This window comes from Typopeltis vanoorti, chromosome 19 (assembly GCF_054136105.1).
Source record: "Typopeltis vanoorti isolate ZY-2024b chromosome 19, IOZ_Tvanoo_1.0, whole genome shotgun sequence".
Classification (NCBI taxonomy): domain Eukaryota; kingdom Metazoa; phylum Arthropoda; class Arachnida; order Uropygi; family Thelyphonidae; genus Typopeltis; species Typopeltis vanoorti.
In genome coordinates, this window is record NC_143567.1 from 46,401,764 (window position 1) to 46,422,894 (window position 21,131).

Consider the following 21,131-nt stretch of genomic DNA (forward strand, 5'->3'; position numbering starts at 1 on the left):
TTTTTTTATTTTTATTTATTTATTTTTTTTTCCAAGCCATTTCCGGTAGGCAGGATGGTCTCAGGCAAAGAAATTCATCTATCGCTTAAAAACCTTCACAAACCCTTAACAATAGGATTGGAACCCTCATCTTGTTGTTTAGAGCGGAAATGTCATCCATTTATCAACTCCAGCAATTAATATCCTCGGTTAGAAAATCGAACGCCAACTAAACTGATTTATCTCTCCCCTTCACCTGTTTGAGTTTGTCAGTACAATGTATAATTGTGAATATTTTTATTACGATATTCTGTTACATTTTTCACTATGTTGAACTGTGAACTGACTATTTTCTGAGTCAGAAAATCGCAACCTTGACAAATCTGAAACGGGTTCGGTTCTGATTTGTCAAGGTTGCGGTACCGAAGGTCATTTATTTGTGACTATCATACGACTTTTCTAGATTAATTAGGTGTCTGATTGTTCGTGTGGAAAAAAAAAACTGTATTCCCCCCACCCCCTTCTAATTTCTCTTTTACGGTATAGAGACGGATTTTCACTTCACTTCATTTACAAATATTTCAGTTCCTGTTGTTTATTTTTACTTTGTGCTGCTGTTTAGCTCATTTTTAAAAATAATTATCCTGTCCTTAATATATCAATTTTGTTCCGAATTTTATTGAAGTCAAATGAGTCAAAGCTTATTTTTTTATGTATGTTATTATACGCGGTAGATGGCGCTGTGTGTATGTGACAATGGTAGTTCTGTAGAGTTAGGGAATTTAAGTGGTAGTGACGGAGACTTGTACAGTGCCCTTGATGAGCCCTTAACTCCATCGTGTCACGTAGTAATATATTTGGTGCATGAATCCATCAAACTATTCCAGGAATTTTTGATGCTTCTTTTTCATGCTTCAACACCACGAGATCTAAAATTTTAAAAAGGCGTTCAGCTAGACCTAATTTTAACAAATTTATTTATTTATTCAAGCTCTGCCATCTGTTTTAAGTATTGTTGCTATAGTTTAAATCAAATGGCAAAACTGAGTTCGGTGAGGGCGTGGGGAAGAAGAGGAAACGCATCTGGCGTTCACCAGGAGGTACTATTATTTCAAGAAATCACAGTTTAACTGTATTGTAGGGCGATGAATGGAAATCAAATGGCCAGTGGCGGCTCGTGGCTTGAAATCGTGGGGATACTGCAACTTTCGAAATATTTTGGATAAAATATCAAAATTATGATAAAAGTTAAAAAAAAATTACATGAAAAAATATTGTTTATTATCGATAAAATTATACAGTTTTGGTATAATTCAAAATTACTTAAAAATAAAATCTTTTGGACATTACAATTACATCCTTCAATTGTAATGTCCAGATATTTAAAGAGACGGAGTAAACACGATAAGCACTACGAACACTCTACTACTTGCGCAAACTGCATATAAACAACAGTGGATGCGAGACGGACAGTGCCGCATTACGCTAATAGCTCGCATCTCACTATGACGTGCATATGCTTGCGCTTGTAGCAATACGACACTGTGGTAAACACAGTGCTGCTGGCGTCCTGCGCCCTCCTAAGTGCTACAAGGTGGATTTATTATTATTTTTTATACAAAAGAGAATTATATAGGATTGTTGATGATAAAATGAAATATTACAAGGAAATATAAATTAATATATTTATATATCGAGAAAAATTGGGGGTGCTGCAGTGCCTATGCACGAGTCGTACCTGCAAATGGCTAAATGCGCCACAGGAGGTATCTGATATAATTAGGAGAATGAAAACACTAACTATTTGGATTTATAAAGAAGGGAGTAAAGTCGCGTGCAGCTATTTTGTTCATTTCAGACAGCATGTTTATCTCGCATATTTACTTAAGTTTGAAATGTACATCGCGGCAGGTAAAAAAAAAAAAAAAAAAAAAAAAAAAAAGTCAATCCAATATCCGAACTTCATGGAACATGTACAGTGAAACATTTATATGAACCTTGGAAGAGAAACAGTGAAAATCGACTTAAGGTCACCAAAATTGTTAGCCTGTAGATTTGGATATATCGCATTTTTTAACCAACAAAATTTTAGAGGAAAGAAACAATGACACGAGGGCGTGCTGAAAAGTTGTGATCATCACCATGAAACAAATGAGGTAGAACCATGTCTCTTCTTTCCCTTGTTGCACAAACCATTCATTTTCTTTCTAGGTGTTTATCAGAACTTTTTATCTCTCCTACCCTCCTATTAATTAGGTATTTCTTCATTTAGAAGTACGAGGTGTTTGTAGTATAGTCTCTCGACTGAACATTTCCGGAGCAGATTCCGGGCCATTTAGTTGGATTCGGATTCCGTCTAGGATCCGAAGAATCTTTTATCAGGACTTCATCTGATGGTGAGTTAGCAGGTGTATACAGAGGTAGATTTTTTTTTTTCTCTCTCTCTCTCTCCCGGAAGCTCAGGGTTTTTATCCTGCAAAACAAGCAGACTGGCAGAATCAGGGCCGTCTTAAGTATGAGCGCTCTGGGCTAAAAAAAATTGGCGCCTTAATCACATTGGATTGAGCAATAATTAAATAATATAATTAACTTTTATTTCAAAAAAATTATTTTAAAATATATCGATATTGCACATTTTTATTTAATTCAACAATATTTATAGATTGGGCTAAAACGGTCTCGCCTACTCCCTATATACGGGAATAAAAAGGCATTAGCTGATTTTTTTATTAATTTTTTTACAATGTTTATAATATAATAAAAGTAGTTTATTTGTATCTATAAAAATACACACAATAGAAAAAAGCTAGTGGGTTCTTAAGTGCCCTTGGATCAACGGTGCCCTTGGGCTATAGCCCATTTAGCCCAATGGATAAGGAGGCTCCGGCCAGGATTTGATTGCTGGTTATTCTGGATTTAGGGCCGAAGCAAACAACGCTATCAGGCCAGTGCATTATGTCTGTCAATTGCATATGTTCTTCTGGCCTGGCACTGTACAGACATGAATTGAAATAAGGATTAACCAATAAATCAACCAGTATGAGATCCTCATACTAGTTGAATTTTTTTTCCCTTTCAAATTAAGTGTGCTTCTAGTTTGGCTTAACTTTTAAATAGTACTGTTTTTACTTTACTGAACTTGTATTCATCAATGACTCTTTTTAACTTCTCGTTACTTTATTTTGTTGAGAGGAATGTCATTTCTATTTCAAGCAGGTTAGCTGGTTTTTAGTTCATATTAAAAAATTCAAGCAATATTTGCATTGCTTATAGATGTTGTTGAAGCGTACATCCGTTTCTTTTGCAGGACCGATAGCAGTATAAGAAATTGTTACAAATAATGGCTACAAACTGAACACCAAGTCCCAATAGACTTGGACGTTAGACAAATTCGCGTTTCTTGAGAAACACGCACACAAACACTGTTGTGGTGAGAGAATGTACATAAAAAGCTGAGTGTTATTAGGAAAAGCAATTTTCTTATTCGTGCTGGACTGCTTGAATGATGTGTGTGTGCGAGCGCGAAGCGCCTCCGTAATGCAGTCGCGAGGACAACACAACTATGCTCATCATTTGCGGCCAACTGTGCACGATTCCCGTCTTGGGACACTAGAGCTCTATAAGGACTTTACATTGGATCAGTTTTTTTTATGAACGTAGTGAGATTTTGTCTTACCACCTCAATAAAAGACAAACTAATTAGAATACATTAACAGATGCAACATACTGGCCTCATAGCCTTAGTTACCCTTCAACCAACAGATTTAATTGCAGTTTGCAGCTGGGCTCTGCACAGCCTTTCTGTCTCACTGAAACTAAATAAAGTAGCCGTTGAAGACTGATAACAAACTTGCAACCAGTTTAGAAAACAAATGAAGGCAAGTTCAACACAGTTGTCCGATTTAGTGTTTTTAGTTTGGAATAACTCGTTTGAAAGCAGCAAAATGCAAACGCAGTACTGTAGTAGTCAGTTCAAAAATAGTTGACTATGGAAATAGCAAGGCTTTTATGACTATTGAACTGTATTCCAACTTTTATTTGAAATAGTTAATTTGACAAACCTGGGTATGTATTATTGAGGCGAAACAGTATGAGATTTGGAAAAATGTTGAGAGCTATAGATATCCCGATATTCTTTTTTTCTAAGTTATATATCTCAACTCATCTAATATGTGTATATTTAATATATGTGATATATAGTATTCCTGTATAGCCCTTGGAAGTAACATTTGCTTCCATAACACTAGACCCCCCCCCTCCCAAAGAATGGCCTGATTTGATTCTAGTTGTCTACTAGATGAATCTGTTCTAGACATTTCTTTGGCCAATTTCTGAGTGAGTTGATCTCTGGCACAGCAATTCGTTTTTATTATATATGAACTCCTCTAATGTATTTTATTCCCAAATGGAATAGACAGAGCTCCTGTAGCTCTAAATTTCTGAAGATCGTGAGTAGCCGGTCTTCGGCCATCGCTGATAGTGAGCTCAAGTTATTCAAGAATCAACTCAGAGAAAAAAAGTATGGGGTACACTCATGGCCCTAAATCCTAATAGGCATATATTATATCTGAGTCTTAGATTATTTCACACTCATCATTCTAAAAAAAAAAAAACCTCCTTGATCTTTCATGTTCTACTACCACTACAGATTCTGGCAATCTATTTTCATGACCAACATTAATCAGCGGCGAAATCATTTTGTCGACCGCCTGTGCATTCTTTCCCTCACCTCCCCCTTTCTTTAAAGTTTTTTTTTTATTTTTTTTTACACCCTCATTCAATCTCACTTAGTGACGTTATACTGGTAGTCCTACATTTCTTGCATATTTAGATCCTCTGGAAGAACCACCAAATCGCATTTTAGGTATTAAATATCTGATAATCCACACTAGTTTCATAGTACACATAATTGAATATCTTACTACAATCCAGCGATAATTTTACTGGCATGAACGTTGAACAGCAATGATCCTAGTGCTGACTCCAGTAGGAACCCACTGTTATCTTTCGTTCTCCATAACCCTCTGTCCACTAAACGGATACTCGTATTGCAACTTGAATATCACCTTGTGTGACAACTATCAAATGATTTTGGAAAATCCACAAAAATTACAATGTATTCATTTGCATCAATGCATTTTAATTTATTACAAAACAGCAATCAGATTATTGAAACAGTGTCCCTTTAATAAATCTATGCTAAGCTCACAGAAGTAATACAAAATTTCTCCAAAATCTTAACCGCAAAAGTAATACAAAGTGATCTATAGTTGAATACCTCCGTTCCTAGGCAGCGTGCTATCTTGCTTTCTTTCCACTCCTCAGGTATTTTTTCAGTTACAAGGCTTTCATTAAACAACTAAGTCACTAACACTGTTAGTTCTTTCATGTACTTCCTCAAAACGTGACGAAACCTCACCCAGTCCCACCTCTTTGCTGACATGTAAAGAGGTGGGACTGGGTGTAAATCTTAGTATTGTAACTACGTCTAACCCTTCAACCCTCCATATCTCGCTATGCATAAAACATACTGCGCTAAAATGAAATATCATAAGGAAGTATCTATTAAAATGTTGACCAGTTAAACCACATTGGTCACTTGCCAACTTACTCCATCTAGCAGGGTTATTCGTCTACAATCATTCTTCGTGCTTCCCCACCGCGCCCTTTTACCTTTCTCATTTTTAATTCCTGCTTGATTTTCTTAGTTCTCCATTTTATTACAGTTTACTTTATTTTCCTTATTCTTAGTATGCAATTTGCCACTGCTGTCAACAAATATTCTTAACTACTTCTAGTACACTACTGACCTCTTTACTTTCAAATTCTGTTGTCTCAAGCTAGTTTCTAAGACTTATAATTGTATCCTTTTATAATTTTACATAATTTTCTCTTCAAGACTTTCGCATGCCTATACAATCCTAGAGTCAACACTACGTGATCATTCTCATCAACTAAAGGCAGAATTGGCATTTTACTCAGTAAAATTCTGACACTCGCCAAAAAAAACGTGATATTCGCCCCCCCCCACAAGCTGTCTAAGAATTCCAAAAATTCTCATTAATATACTGCCTCCTCTATCCAGTCTTTATTATCCATACTGATCACTCGTTTTCCATTTGAACTATTTCCTATGATCACCTCTACGTTTCTTGGCCTATAGCAACATCCTACTAAATATTGGGTCCTCACTCCTCTCAAACCCATCAGTGCCATTTCCTTTCTGGTTCTATAGCCTGAGAAGGCACAACTCCGAGGTACGTGAATAACACTACACCGCCCTATCACTTTTTTTATTCTGCAATAAATAAATAAATAACATTCTCTTTTACTTCATTTCTTGTCAGAATATAATATTCTGTCATTCACATTTTACTAATAATCTTCTGACAGACTGAGTCAATCAGCGCTTGGCAAGATCAATTCGCAGATTCCTTTCTTTTTAAGAATTACATGGTTAAGAATTTAAGCATGCCTATACACCCTTAAAGTGAATATTGTGTAATCACTCTCACCAACTAGAAACAAGAAAGACATTTAATCACAGTAAAATGCCAGGACTATGAGAAATTTCTGATACTGCTGATATTTGTGTATAGGAAAAAAGCGATGAGGGCATCTTATTGCCCTCTCCATTCACCACTGCATTCCACAATATACTAAGCCCCTTTCCCAACATGAGGCCATCATTGCTATCCTCCAACATATTAATGATGGCCTCGTTTTGAGAAGGCCTCAAAACGCGTCCACTTGCTCAGAGAACAGTCACTACTCTAAATGCCAGAGTTCTTCCAAGTTCAGATGAAATCCATCTGTTGCATATACCTCTTCTATCATCAAATGCACTCCAAACATCCACGTATTCCGAACTTTTCTTCATACGCATTCTTCCAATCATGTGATTCATCACCGCGCTTTTGCACAGCTCGCAATGTCATATTGATTGATTTCTCTATTTTTATTTATATACATTTTATAGAAGTTAGTGCTCCTTGATCAGGTTCCTGTTTTTATATTGGTTTCTTTTCATGTTACAGCACTTAAGAGTAGGCTATTAAAGATTTTTTGAAGCCGAATTGATTGTGTTACTTTTATTTTAGGGTTAAGAATCATGGTTAATAATAAATCCTTCACTCACACCACGTTTTAACTCTCATTTGAAACTAGCAACCGTGACCTGCTTACCAAAGGACAAACTCTGTCCTTTGTCACATCCTGGAATGTTTAAATGCCCACCGACTATTATGGGCAGACTGGAAGATCTGTAAATATTCGCCTCAGAGAATACAAGGAATATATTCGCTATTATATTTGTAAAGATTCTAATGCGTGGATTTGATCTTAGGTTGCTATACATTTAAAAAAAAAAAAAAAAAAAAAAAAAGTCAGATTTTTTTTTTTTTTTTTGTATTGTTCATTCTTATATTGACTATTTTTTTTTTTTTTTAATCTTAGATATCAGATGAATGAAAAAAGTACTAGAAATTTTGGCATCGCATGTAATACATTTAACTGCTTTTAGTAACCCGATTTTAGCTATTGTTACAAATATGTTTAAAATCTTGTAAGTTACGGAAAATTTGAGAACGATATGCTGTTTGACAGTGGCGCACTCAGGATTTAATCTTAGGGAGGGCCAAGCACTCAAGATTTTAATCTTTAGGGGGGGGGGGAAAGGAACGAGTTGAGTAGACGATTTGAGAATGCACACTACACATTGCATACGACCTATGACTGAACATCTCCAATACGTGATACCTCTGACCCGGCTCGTGTAAACGAAGCACTACTTCGTTCGCCTTGCGTTCACAACGGCCGTGATTCCCGAGAGCTATAGGGTATTCCCACCTTGTGTGACCGCTAATTCATAAGTAGTATAGAAATAGAAGACACGACGCAACATAAATTTTAAAAAAAAATAATTAGGAAAAGATTTTTGGAAAATTTTCTAGTGTTTTTTTTTTGGGGGGGGAGGCCATGGTCACTTGGCCCTCCCCTGGGTGAGCCACTGCTGTTTGATTATAACTGAACATATACACTGGCTTAATTGTCATTATTTTATAGCCGGTATTAAAAAGAACAGTCCATTTTGTAAAATGAATTGCCCATAACCTTTGTCATCCGGAATAAATGTGCCTGCAAAGTATGGAACTAGGTGAAAGTGTAACATCTGATATTTATGACTTGTAAATATGACACCTCAACGATAACAGGTTCAAGTAAAATCTGGCTTGTTAAACTGTCAGAAATGATATCTTCGGGGCTCAGTTTTCGGTGTCATTTCGCAATTCTGAATTTAATTTTATAAGGAGGGTGTAGGATGGTGAATATTTTTATGAGTATTATTTAGATAGAGAAGTGAATGTTTTCATAAAATTGATTTAAGTGGTAGTTTAAATATTTTTTTTTACAACTTCATACTACGAAAATTTAAATGCAGGATATTTACTGATGAGACAACGCAAAGACAGCGCTACCTGAGAGGAAATGTGTGTGGGTATAGTCTCTTTCAAATAACGTTAATTTCAGATTGAAAGAGGTATTCCTGTATTATTTATTTACAGGTCTAGTCTCGAATTCCTTATGGTGCACTTCTTCAGGAGAATAAATGTACTACGGATCTTTTATGAATGAAAGAACTAACAAGATTGAAACGAAAGAAACAGAATATTATTCTTCATTGGCAGTCGCCCTCGAATGAATATAATAATCTTCCGACAAGCTACTTTTCAATCTGGAGATGGCTGAATTGCCCGATGGCGTAATCCAGAGGGCTTTACATGTCGACGTGTTTCCAGGAGACACAGGAGGTTGATTGATTGATTGCGAATTTACGGCTGAAGCAACTCGAGCTTTGAGACCAGTGTATTATGTCTGTTAACTTCTAATGTCCTGTTTTTGCCTTTTTTTGTGAGATGAAAAACTCGAGTTTCGAGAGGGGAAAAATCCTACCACTGCCGTATGAGCAGTGGTAGGATTGAAGATGTGGAGCATTTGTCCATTCTATTTCAAGCTCGTTTCTTATTCTTCATCTCGGGGGATCTTGTGTCACATACCCCATATAGGTTTCAAAATTCTGCCTTTTTTCATCTTGAATGATCTGGAGGCAGATTACAGTTTTCATAATTCATTTTGATCGTGTTTTTGAAGTGCTTCTTGTGACTTCCGAAAAAGAGATCTAATGTGGAAGGCTGGTGTCTGCTACGCGAGTAACATTATTATTATTAACATCTGACCTCCATGGAGTCATACTCATTGTGGGATGTACACACTATCGCACGCAAAGCTCACCTAACCGTACCTTTAAAATTATGTGACACCTCCGGGAGTCCAACAGCATCGAACGATTGTTCCCCTTCCAACTACTAGCGCTCAAACTTGCTTAACTTTTTACATGAGCCATTAGTGGCAGAGGCTCTACCAATCGACCAACCTTTGCTGTCTACATTCACAACACTGAGATAATGCATTTCACTCGCCAACCATATAAAGAACCTGCCCCCTCACTTCCCTGCTAACACTCTCCTTATACAGTTCCCAGGGGATGGCGGTACTTATGCACAGGTGCACGAGGCTAATTTTTCGGGCCCTGAAAAATTAGAGCCAATTTAAGGGTCCAAAACAATGAGAGAGGGGTCTCTCATTTTTTCCGGGCCTTCAATTGGTCTCTATTGCTCTCCCCAATCATCTGCAAACCCGTCCTAATATCATTAATATAGAACTTGAACAATAATGATCCCAAAACTGTCCCCTGCAGCACACTACTAGTGACCTTCCTCTTTCGGGATACTGCACCCCCATATACAACTTTCTGATACCTATCTGACAGCCAGTCACCGATCCTACTCAGAAATCTGTTATCCAATCCTGTCCGTTTCAGTTTATTTAATAGCTTGTTGTGTGGAAGTATATCAAAAGCTTTTGCAAAATCTTAATTTACCACTGTATATGCCCCTTGTCCAAGACATTTGTCACCTTGTTATAGTACATAAGTTAGTAAAACATAATCTCTGGGTAACCAACCATTCTGATAACCACAGATAGTACTGCTGTTATTAACCCATTTCTGTATCCTACTTCTCTCCAGTCACTACAACTCCATTATATACAGATTGACCTATAATTATATACTTTTGATCTGCAGACCAATAAGTTTAGCCTGTGCCTCTAGTAGATTGAGATGTTTTTGTGCATTTGTTAGCTTTGCTGACGATGTTGTACTTATTGCTACAGAACTAAGATCAGTTATTTGCATGATGTGGGTGGATGTTTTAATGTTAAAACCAAGATCTTCTGTGTTGAGGGTCCGGAAGATGTAGTCCAAGCATATTAAAAACAAATAAGGTGCTAGTACGTCATCTTGCAGGACTCCTGTTGTCACTGGAAAGGATTCAGATGTTTCTGTTTTAAAGATTACTGTAGCATTGTAATCTTTATAAGACGCTGAGATTGCTTGTATGAGTTTTGAAGGTAGGCCATAGAAGTTGAGTATTTTAAGCATTGCTTCTCTATTAATTGAGTCAAAGGCTTTTTTGAAGCCTATAAAGGTTAAAAGGAGTGGTAAGTTTATCACGTGAGCTTTCTGATTCCTCTGATGCAATGTATCTCTTCTACTGTATATCATTTTTTTAGAAATCCAGCTTGTTTTTTTTTCTTAAAAGTGGTATTAAGTAAGGTTCTATTCTATTGAGATCATCCTATTGTAGATTTTAACTACAATTTCTGCTAGTTCCTTCTTGAGCATTATTCCAACCCCTCCAGTACCATCATTGTTTGCTGAGTTATAAATAAATCTTCATTTTTTTGTCATCTGATGATGATTCATTCACTTCATGATTGTCAGTTCTCCATCTATGTTCTTGTATACATATAATGTCTATGTTAACTTTTCTGCTCCTCTAAGTAGCTCAAACATTTTTCAGTTTTCTTGAGTTTCGTACATTATATGTTGAGAAGATGAGATTAGATTTCCATAATTTAATTTGATCACACTTTCTTGTACCGTTATTCAACCAAGAACTTTCTGGAAGGCTTTAATCCTTATTATATATAATAATTGTATCAGCAGTTGAGGCACACGTCTGTGTGGAAGTAGCTGATATTATCTCGTTTCCTTTCGTAATCATTTAATTTAATATCCACATATTGGGTGATTATCCCTAATGTTTTACCACTCAAATTAGCCTACTGGGAGTTTTCCCAGTGTTTTTCCCGAGGGGCACTACGGGGAGGTGCGACTTGGATTTTTATCCCCGCTCTCACCAACTGGAGGAAAAATTGTGAAACCCCACTCAGTTATCCTCTGAAATTTTCAGATCTCGATCCTCATGTGCTCTCTTTCACATGCTTCCCGATATAGCTGTCTCTCAAGAAATTCGTTTTCCTCGATCCCAAATGCTATAATCTTCATTCCAATTAATACCACCATAATTAACCTTCCTTTGTTCACTAACCCAAGTTTTTCATACATTTCTTTGTCACCACCCTCCACATTCCCTGGCATTCCCATAGCAACAGCTACTAAATGTCTACCTGTCAACCTCCACCTTCTAGTACACTGTCTCAAAATCACTGCTACTATTTCCCTCTTTCACATCTACCTTAAATGTACATAATTCCCCTGTTAACATCAGCAGCACTTCCCACCCCTCTCTTCTTGTCCTTTCTATCCTCGCCAAAAACAATGTACCCTTCCATTTCTAATCCTGTTAGGATATCATCTTCATTCAACCATATTTCACTTATTCCAGCGATTTCAGGGGAAATAAACTCCTCTGTGAATTAGTTCATCTCCCTTATTTCTGATACTTTTGGCATTTGTAAATAAACACAGCAGTTCACTTTTAGGTCTATAACCAGTCCTATCCAAGCCACTTGTTGGTTGTGATTTCCCCACCTCATCTGCACCTGCCTAACCACCTTTATCACCACTTACCACATATTCGCTCTCTCTCTCTCTCAACTTCCTCAACCACATCCTGTCTATTTCTATGCTGATCATTCCCATACATACATACATACATTCACTGCTACTTCCAACATACACTTCTTCTATGCCATGTCTCCCTATCCACCTAGGTTCCTTCCGTTTCCCCTGTTCCTTTTAACATTCCTGTTCATCTCTCACACTACTACTGTTTACATTGTCAAGCACTTCTGTCTTGAGTGGTTTAATGACGATTCGTTGAATAAACAATTAATCTAACGAATGGCAATTCATCTAGAAAACAGTTTATCGAATAAACATTTCGTCGAAATACGTTCATCTTCCCACAGTTCCTCACAAATGCAATTGATCGAAAAAGCAATTCACCGATATTTTTCGGTGAATTCTTTCAAAATTCATCGCATTTCGATGATCGAAAGATGAAGTTTCTTAAACTATTGTTTTAAAGTGTTAGGTAAGAATTCCTGACATTGTCCAAGATGTAGACAACATATATAGGTGGTCACTGAAATGTTATAAGTATTTTGTTATTTTTATAACATTATTCTGTAAACATGCCTGCTATTTCATTGTGTAGATAGTGATTTATCTCTAGACAAAAAAAAGTTCATTCTGCTTAATTTTTTCCACAATCAACAACAGTGATCAGATTGAAATTGAAACGGACAAATTTTAATATGGATCTTAACTATAAAATTTCATTAAATTTCATCCAGCTGGAGAGGAATTTATTAATATCATTTTGAAACTTCTTTACTGAAATTTTCTAATAAAAGTAATCCTGTTGCAACTAAAACTGAACCACACAGACTTCTTGTGCATCTCACAAATTCCGACGTTTGCGCCTATATTCTACCAAGTTAGAGTTATTGCAATATAAAACGTTGACATGTTGTCTCTTTGTAGCCCCGAATATAATTGAACTGAAAACTGGAACGATTTGACAAATTTTTGTAAAAGGCTCAAACAGTGCGCCACGCACCCTCCCCCAAAGAAAAAGAGGGGGGAAAAAAGAAAAAACACTAGAAAATTTTCCAAAAAATCTTTTCCTAATGAAAATTCATTTTTTTTTTTTTTTTTTTAAATTTATGTTGTGTCGTGTCTTCTATTTCTATACTACTTATGAATTAGCGATCGATCATTGCAGATGCTCAGTCATAGGTCGTATGCGATGCGTAGTGTGTGTATTTTCAACTTATGTGACACCTCCAGGGGAGTCCAAGGACTCATCGTGAGAGGGCACACTACTCTACTTCGCTAAATACATCTCTTCCTCTCCATTACTACTTAATTCTCCGACTAGACACTACTTACAATGAACGCCATCTATCTCCCATCATCACCAACAACAGTATTTTTTGTCTGTAAATTGCATGTGTCCTGAAGGCCGATTTTGGCTGCACGTAGGATGATAAACCAGAGTTTCCCGGAGGAAACTTGCTACCTGCAAATTGTCTACTCAACTCCCCCCCCCCCCCAAGATTAAATCCTGAGTGCGCTACTGGGTTCAAATACCAATCGGAGTAAAATTTATCCCATCTAATTGATGTGTGCGGACTTCGCATACTTCTAATAATAATAATGGAACCTCTGTAATTCAGTCGATATAAACGAAACCCTTTAGTTCGAAAGATCTGAATTCGAATCCCGTGCATGACGAAGAATTTTTATCGATCCTCTTTAATTGAAGGTGAATTATCTGGTCTCATATGGCGATGGCAGGGTTTTAGTTCCGGAAACTCGGGCGTTTCATCTTGCATACCGGTCCCCATGAACACGCATATCTACAGATTTAAAACACTAACCGGATAAGGAAGAGAATGGTGAAACTATTTTGTTCTTTAATTATTCCCTAGTAAAATAGCATTACTACCTCACCAACCATTTGGTTGAGGAGAGAAGAGAATAAGTGGGACTTATCATAATAATTAAGATCTTTGCACTTCATAATCTTTTCCAAATTGTGTAAAAGACGCGAAATGCATATATTGACAATTGAATATCCCTCAAAAAAAAACATGAATATCATGCTAAGCTTCAGTAAAAAGTTAATACATTAAAAACTGCAGGTCTTTTTGATAAATACACTTCACATGAATATCCCTCAAAAAAAAAACATGAATATCATGCTAAGCTTCAGTAAAAAGTTAATACATTAAAAACTGCAGGTCTTTTTGATAAATACACTTCACATGTCTTATAATTCATTTTTCGATTAACTGTTCATTCGATGATTTGAAGTTTCGGCGAATTGTGTTTGCGATTAATTGCCGTTCGATGAATTGTTTTGGTTTTCGATGAATTGATATTTCTGTGAATTTTCTGAATACCCCTCTTCAACACCACTCTCCTGATTTTTCACTTCATCCCTTACTTCTGATCTCTTGCTTGATTCACACACTGCACTTCCATTTAGCAACAGTTTCTCCAGTGCACTCACTTCAAAATCAATCCAAAAGTTGGTTGGAGAGTATATCCACTCTCCACCCAAAAGGCTGCAGGTTCGAATCCTGCTGTGATTATGGATGTTTGTGATGTTCTGTGAAAATACTAGTGGTGGTAGACTGCATTGGTGTAGGCGATGAAGGTAGTTGCAGTTGGTAGAGATGGAGAGTTGTAGAGTAGGTGCCCTCCCTCGATGAGTCTTTGGACTCCCTGTATTAATAATAATACAGTTGGTATTATTTGGACTAATAATACCAGCTGTGGTATTACTATTTGGACTAATAATACCACAGCAACACACTAACAACCTTTCCTACAATCCTATCCTAATTTATGCTCACGCATAGACCTACACATTTTACTGTGTAGGCATTCGGAACCAAAATCCTAGGGAATAGGTTGGTTACTCCTTATTCCTGAAGGTGTCCTATGTCTGTAGAAGCGTGTGTTCATGGGGCTGGTTTGCCTGTTCTGGGGGGATGAAAAACCCCTACCTCCATATAAGACACTTTTGGTCTCTTTCGACTAAAGGCTAACTCACCTTTTAGTTGAAAGAGACCAGATAAAGGTTTCTCATGTCCAGCGACGAATGCTGGTCTTGAAATTCATGCTTGCTCTTGTTATCATTCAGGGAGCGAGAGATGTGATTGAAGTCTGATTAGCAGAATAATGAATTGCTGAACATTTAAAACTGTATATTTAGAAATTTATGTACATTTAATGCATAACCATACAAATGATATTCTATCTTTTTAAATTTAGTTACTTGAATACAAATTCTACCCTACGGTTCTTCTTTATGAACTGGTCACTAACATCATCATAAAAAGTTGGTTGTAACTTAATTTTCCCAAGCAACATGCACACTTGTAAAGGCTGGCTGAAGCTCACTGACTAGAGCTACTCTGACTGCATATGGCCTTGTGTTTAAGACGACATCAGGGGAGCAGAAATGGCTATGCGCTCACATGAAATCAATGCTGCACACGAGGACCTGGAAGCTCCTATAACCAAGCAAGCCAAGGTAGCTTTGACTAGATGAGCAAGCATCGACCTTCAATACACAACGCAAAGCTCAATTATTGCCGCACAAGCTTAAGATGTCTTCTGTCAAAAATAAAAGCCTAAATGGAATGCTTATAAATGCATGCATTTATTAACAAATAAATATTATTTCATTTCTCAATTAATGAGCTTGCATAGGCATAGCAAGCATGGAGAATTCACCCCTGCTCCTGTCACTGACAGGAATTGAACCCAGGTCTTTCCAACCAAAGGGCTTCATCTGTACTGACTGAGCTAAGGAGGCTCTTTCCTACTATACTGTTACCTTTTTACTCTCTCAATAACCTCTTGATATTTGCCATTACATTCTCCTTCCTTATGTCCACTTAAATCATTTGTCCCCACAACAATTCACTAATTCTTTTGCTGATTTCCTGCTCATGTCCAAAGAATAAATTATCTTGCTCATTCTCCCTCCTGGATAGCAGACCTTATAGACTCTCATTAACCAATCCTTTAGCAATGGAATCTCCATACACTTCTGTGATATAACCAATCCAGCAAAGTTGATGGTGGATAAATGAAGTTATCTGCACATAAGTTTTCATTTACATAAGTGTTGTTAAGATAATATAAAATACATAACTGTATCATCCAGTTTTGTGGATTTTAAATATCCAATGAAAGAGGGACAGAGTTCTCAATTTTTAGTTGCACTGGATATTGGTTCTTATAAATTCATGGAAATTATATCTGTCCATCAGCTGCCCTTTAATCCAAATTACCACATCCATATTCATCCCAATTTTCTACAATTTATGCAACAGCGTTCTGTGTGGAATATTGTTAAATTCCTTTGCAAAGTCTAGCACTATAGTGGAGTAGCCATTTCCTTTTACTAAGGCAAGGCCAATCTTCACAGAACCATGTTACCCCTTATAGAGTATCATAATCCTATCCACCTAGTCCTGAATTCTGTCTTTCACCAATTTCTTCAACACCTTAACCACAACTCATGAGATGCTGATTGGCCTATAATTTGGTACTTCTGTTTTGGAGCCTCCTGTATGTGCAATGCAACTATTTTGTCCTCTTTCTAGGTTTAATTGCAGTGAAGTTGACCAAGTTAGCTTTAACTTAATGAAGGGATAGTCTTTTTTTAAGAAAATTAAGCATAGACTAATATATTAACTAAAATAAATTTAATTAATACTTCCAGTATTTTGGAAAAATCAAATTGTCCTCATCAGGGAACACAATATGTACATGCGGGCACTACACCAAGTAATGAGGCTGAAGCATGTCAACTGAAAGAAAGCATAACGTCCTAAATATAATGCCCCCCCCCTGGACTAAAATGGGCATTCTTGGCTGTTTTGGGCTGAAATACAGATGATGAGGGATTTCCAAATTTGGGGCAGTCATGCAAACAAATTTGTTGTGGTTTGGGTAATTTTTTGAGGTAGAAGCAGATTTAAGGAAAAGTGTTTCATATTTATTTGCTGCAGTGGAGTAGAGTGGCCTTCTTCTAGTGTATCATATGATGAGTGCCCAAAGCATAGTCAGCAAGTCCATAGTGGCTGGAGTGATGGAAAACAGATACAGAAAACAAACGGATTTAGCAATTCTGATGAATCCGTTTTGTTTTAAACTATCCTACAATGGCTGTCCTCTGTTTCGCCATTGTAGGATAGTTTACAACTACTAGTGACCTCTGGTAACTGCCTGCAGATCTAAGCGTTTACTGAGCTGTGACTAGTCTTTGGTAAAGTGGATAAGGAATGCTAATTTTTATATGGTCTGTAAGTGGTTGAAGGTTGTATTTTTGTTAGGTTATCACATGTACTATGATTTTTCATTTTCAGTCTAATGGGCATAATTACTCTCAATTTAATAGTATTCCTGGTCTCACCTCCTCTTTTTTATCCTACTGGAAGAGTCAGCATCCTTCTTTTTCTACCTATACATTATCCTCAGTTAACCAAGTTTTGAATTACGCCAGTAATCCAGATGAACAGTGATGAGAAATCAATGTCATCTCTCATCTCATTTTCTTTTCCAGCTCTTTTACCTTGCAGTGTCAGGGGTTTATTTATCATAAGACCTAAACCGTTCACAGGATAAGGTGGTCAGTCCTATGCCCTGGTGTATCCTATGTCTGCAGTGGTGTTGAGTTCTCAAGGCCAGTTTGCCTGCTTTTCAGGATGAAAAATCCCAGATAAACTGGAGGAAAACCCTACTGCCCAAGCTTGGTTATGGCTGAGGAAGATACTTCAGCTCAACACGTCTCCGATGGGAATCGAACCTACGACACTCCTTCCCCAGGCATATAGTTGTGTAGCACACAGCCACTAGGCAAACCATGCAGACTCATGGAAATGAATTCTGTGCTTATTTCTGATATTATTTCAGACATACAAACATAAGACAAATTGATGCAAATTTATAATTATTTGTTTTGCTTTTATAGAATGGAACTTCTCTTAGTCTTAATGAAACTGAAGCAGACATCTTATCATCCAGCACTCTTATGGTAGAGATTGGTATAGAAAATAACAGTACATCTACTGTTATCTCTTCCACTGAAGGATCTTCTTCTAGTCCAGAGACGACGGTAAGGTTTAAAAATGGAATTTACTTATTTTTTACAAGTCACTTTATACAGTGACATTTATCTCTTGCATACTGAAGCTGTACATAACAATATGGAACAGATCTAACCTGGATTAAATAAAAATGAATTTGTTGAAGATATTATTACAAACCTTTATAAAATTTACAGACTTTGTCTTAAAATAGTCATCTAACACATTTAGAAATATGCATAGGATTACTTAAGAAATAGAAAAAAATATAAATGCCATTCGGAAAGCTTTATTTATTTTTCCTATTTTATTACTAAATCATTCAAGGACTTGACAACGTAGATAAGAATATAAATTAAATTGCACTTTAATAAATATTTCTGATATTTTGGCAACGTCATGTTGCCATCTTCAAAAGGAACTTACAAAAAAGACACATGCACGTAGGCACTACAACACAGTAACTGAGAATGAAGTGATGAAGCTATTCTCCTAAAAGTCCTGATGGTGTCCCTAGCAGGCTATGTAGGTGTTCTTGACTGTTGGGCTAAAGGTCTGCTGATGCCTTCTTTTTTGGTGCATCAATCTGAAAATTGGTAAATATAGCAGCACATCACAACATCCTGTCTTGTGACATCCTTTTTATCTCTTCATAACTCTTAGCACCAGTTAGCATCATTATGTTATTTATATATGAAATTCTTGGTCTGCCTCGTGGCCTCTTTCCTTCTACAGTCCCCTCCATTATTTCTGTAATCAGTCCCCCATGCCTCAAATGGTGTCCAATTAGGCTTTTTCTTCTCTTATTGATGTTTCATTAATGACCGCTCTTCATGAACTATATTCAGAACTTCTTCATTACTTTTCTGTCCAACTAATTTTCATCATCTTTCTCCAGCACCAAATTTCAAACTCCAAACTTTTTTATGTTTTGTTTTGTTAAGAGTCCAGGCCTTACAACCATATAATGCAATGCTCCATATGTATGTTTTCACTAGCCTTTTTTTGAGCTGGATGCTAAGTCCTTTACTGGTAAAAATGTTTCTTCTGTTATAGAATGTTTGTTTTTTTGACTAGGATTATTCGTGCTTTAATATCTGATTGGTTTCTTCCATCTTCTGTGATAAGACTTCCAAGATATTTAAGAGGATACCTGTTGTAGTAGGTTATTATTTATTTCCAGGTTTATTTTCATTGGATTTGCTTTACTTGTAATTGATAATTTTGTTTTCTTATAATTAATTTTTAGGCTGTATTGTGTGAAGATTTCTTCCATCTTTGTTAGGGTGGCTTTCAGTTTGTTTTTGTTATCAGCTAAAACTGCTATATCATCTGCAAACCATAGCCAGTTAATATCAATTCCATTTATCTTAGTTCTGGTTTTTATTAGTTCTTTCAGTTTATTTATTGAGTCTTCAATGTACAGATTAAACAATATGGGTGAAAGAGAGCACCCCTGTCTTACACCTCTACGTATTTTTGCTATTGCAGTTTTTGTTGTATTGCTGGCTGCTTCTATTAGGGCTTCTTGATCTTTTAAAGATTAAATATGAGCCTTCTATCTCTCCAATCTACTTTTTATTGTTTTTAGGAGGTGAAACATTTGATTCCAGTCAATACTATCGAAGGCTTTCTCCAAGTCAAGAAAGACAGACTATCAGAGTATTTTGATTCTTCTTTCAATAACTGTTCTTAGAGCTAGGATTGCTTCTCTTGTCCCCTGCTGTTTCCTGAATCGAAACTGGTCATTGCCAACATGTTCTTCAACCTTTGTTATTTTTTTTTTTTTGTATAATTTTGAGTAGTATTTTCAAAGCATGTGATATTAAGCTTATTGTTCGATTATTTTCACACTTGTTTGCATTATTTACTTTAGGAATGGGTATTGTTACGTCTTTTACTTTTAGTTTCTTTTCTATATTTATATTTTATCCTTTACTTCTATCTTGTTAGTTATCTCTTACTTGTACCAGGAGTTAGTTCTGGTATATTTAATTTTAAACAACTGCGCCAGCTGGCGACTAATTCCTGATTCTTAGGTCTACTTTAATGACTATCTCAACTAATAGTTTTTAGAAAACCCACACATACAGGGAGATATTTACACAAACGATCACACCATCACCCTTCTCAACAGCATGGTATTTTAAAAACGCTAACCCACAGAGCGAGAGCAATCTGTTCCAATGACAAAGCTCTTGCTGCTGAACTGGCTTATGCCACGCCTTCTAGGGAAATGGCTATAATCCCCATAAGGTAAACAAAATACTAAACGCTCCTAAGAAAATCCTCCCACTATCCACCACAGAGAACTACAACAAAACAGTCACCATTAAAGACATTACATTAAAGACACATCCAAAAAGATTTCTAGAATTCTTAATAAACATGAACTACGATCATATTCAGACCGTGTGTCAAATTAACAACCCTTATCTGTTCACCCAAGGACAGCATTCCTCCTTTATCACATCCGGGAGTCTACAAAGTACCCTGCTCATGTAACCAAGCCTACTACAGTCAAACAGGAAGAACTGCAAACATAAAAGATACATCTGGCACTATCACTATGGCAAGTCAGGCCTAGCAGACTATGCTCTGGATACCCCTGCACCCAGGATCAACTGGAAGAACACAAAAGTATTGCATAGAAGCTCTTACAAGTCAGAGAGATTGCTTCTTAGAGGCAACAGAAGCCCTGAAACACACTCCAAATCTCAACAAATATGGCTGTATGAATTTGCCTAAAATCTGGGAGACAGTCATCTTAAGAAAAAACTAGTACTGGTTTTTTTCTCTGTTTAGGACTCTAGTCTTGTGTGATAGCTGCATTTTTTTTCTTTCAGATAGAGGGCACCAAAATCAAGACTTTAGTCTTTATGTTGCTGCTACAATTTTGTTTAACTAGTCTGTTGATTACACCATGTTGTTATAGTCTCGTATATTGTGACAAACTGTTTTTGTGCTCTGAAGATGCTGGTTATAACACCAGCGAAATATCAGCAATATGTTAATAAATAATTATTTACTTATTATTCTGTGTTCTAATACCGTTTAAAAAATAAACAACTTCTCTGATTAGAGTTGATTCATTTGTACTTTATCTACAAGGTGTATGTATTCTGATGCTTTCTCTTTTAATATATCCATTATTGCACTGCATTTTTGAC

The 21,131-nt window shown here is 36.5% G+C and overlaps 1 protein-coding gene across 1 annotated transcript in view; it reads left to right on the plus strand.

Annotated features, from left to right (window-relative positions):
• LOC150096063 (uncharacterized) overlaps positions 1-21,131 on the plus strand; it is a 63,058-nt gene that overhangs the window by 26,244 nt on the left and 15,683 nt on the right. Inside the window, exon 2 of the mRNA XM_090409635.1 lies at positions 17,847-17,990. Coding sequence (XP_090265761.1) covers positions 17,847-17,990 — 144 coding nt within the window. The remainder of the gene's footprint in view (positions 1-17,846; positions 17,991-21,131) is intronic.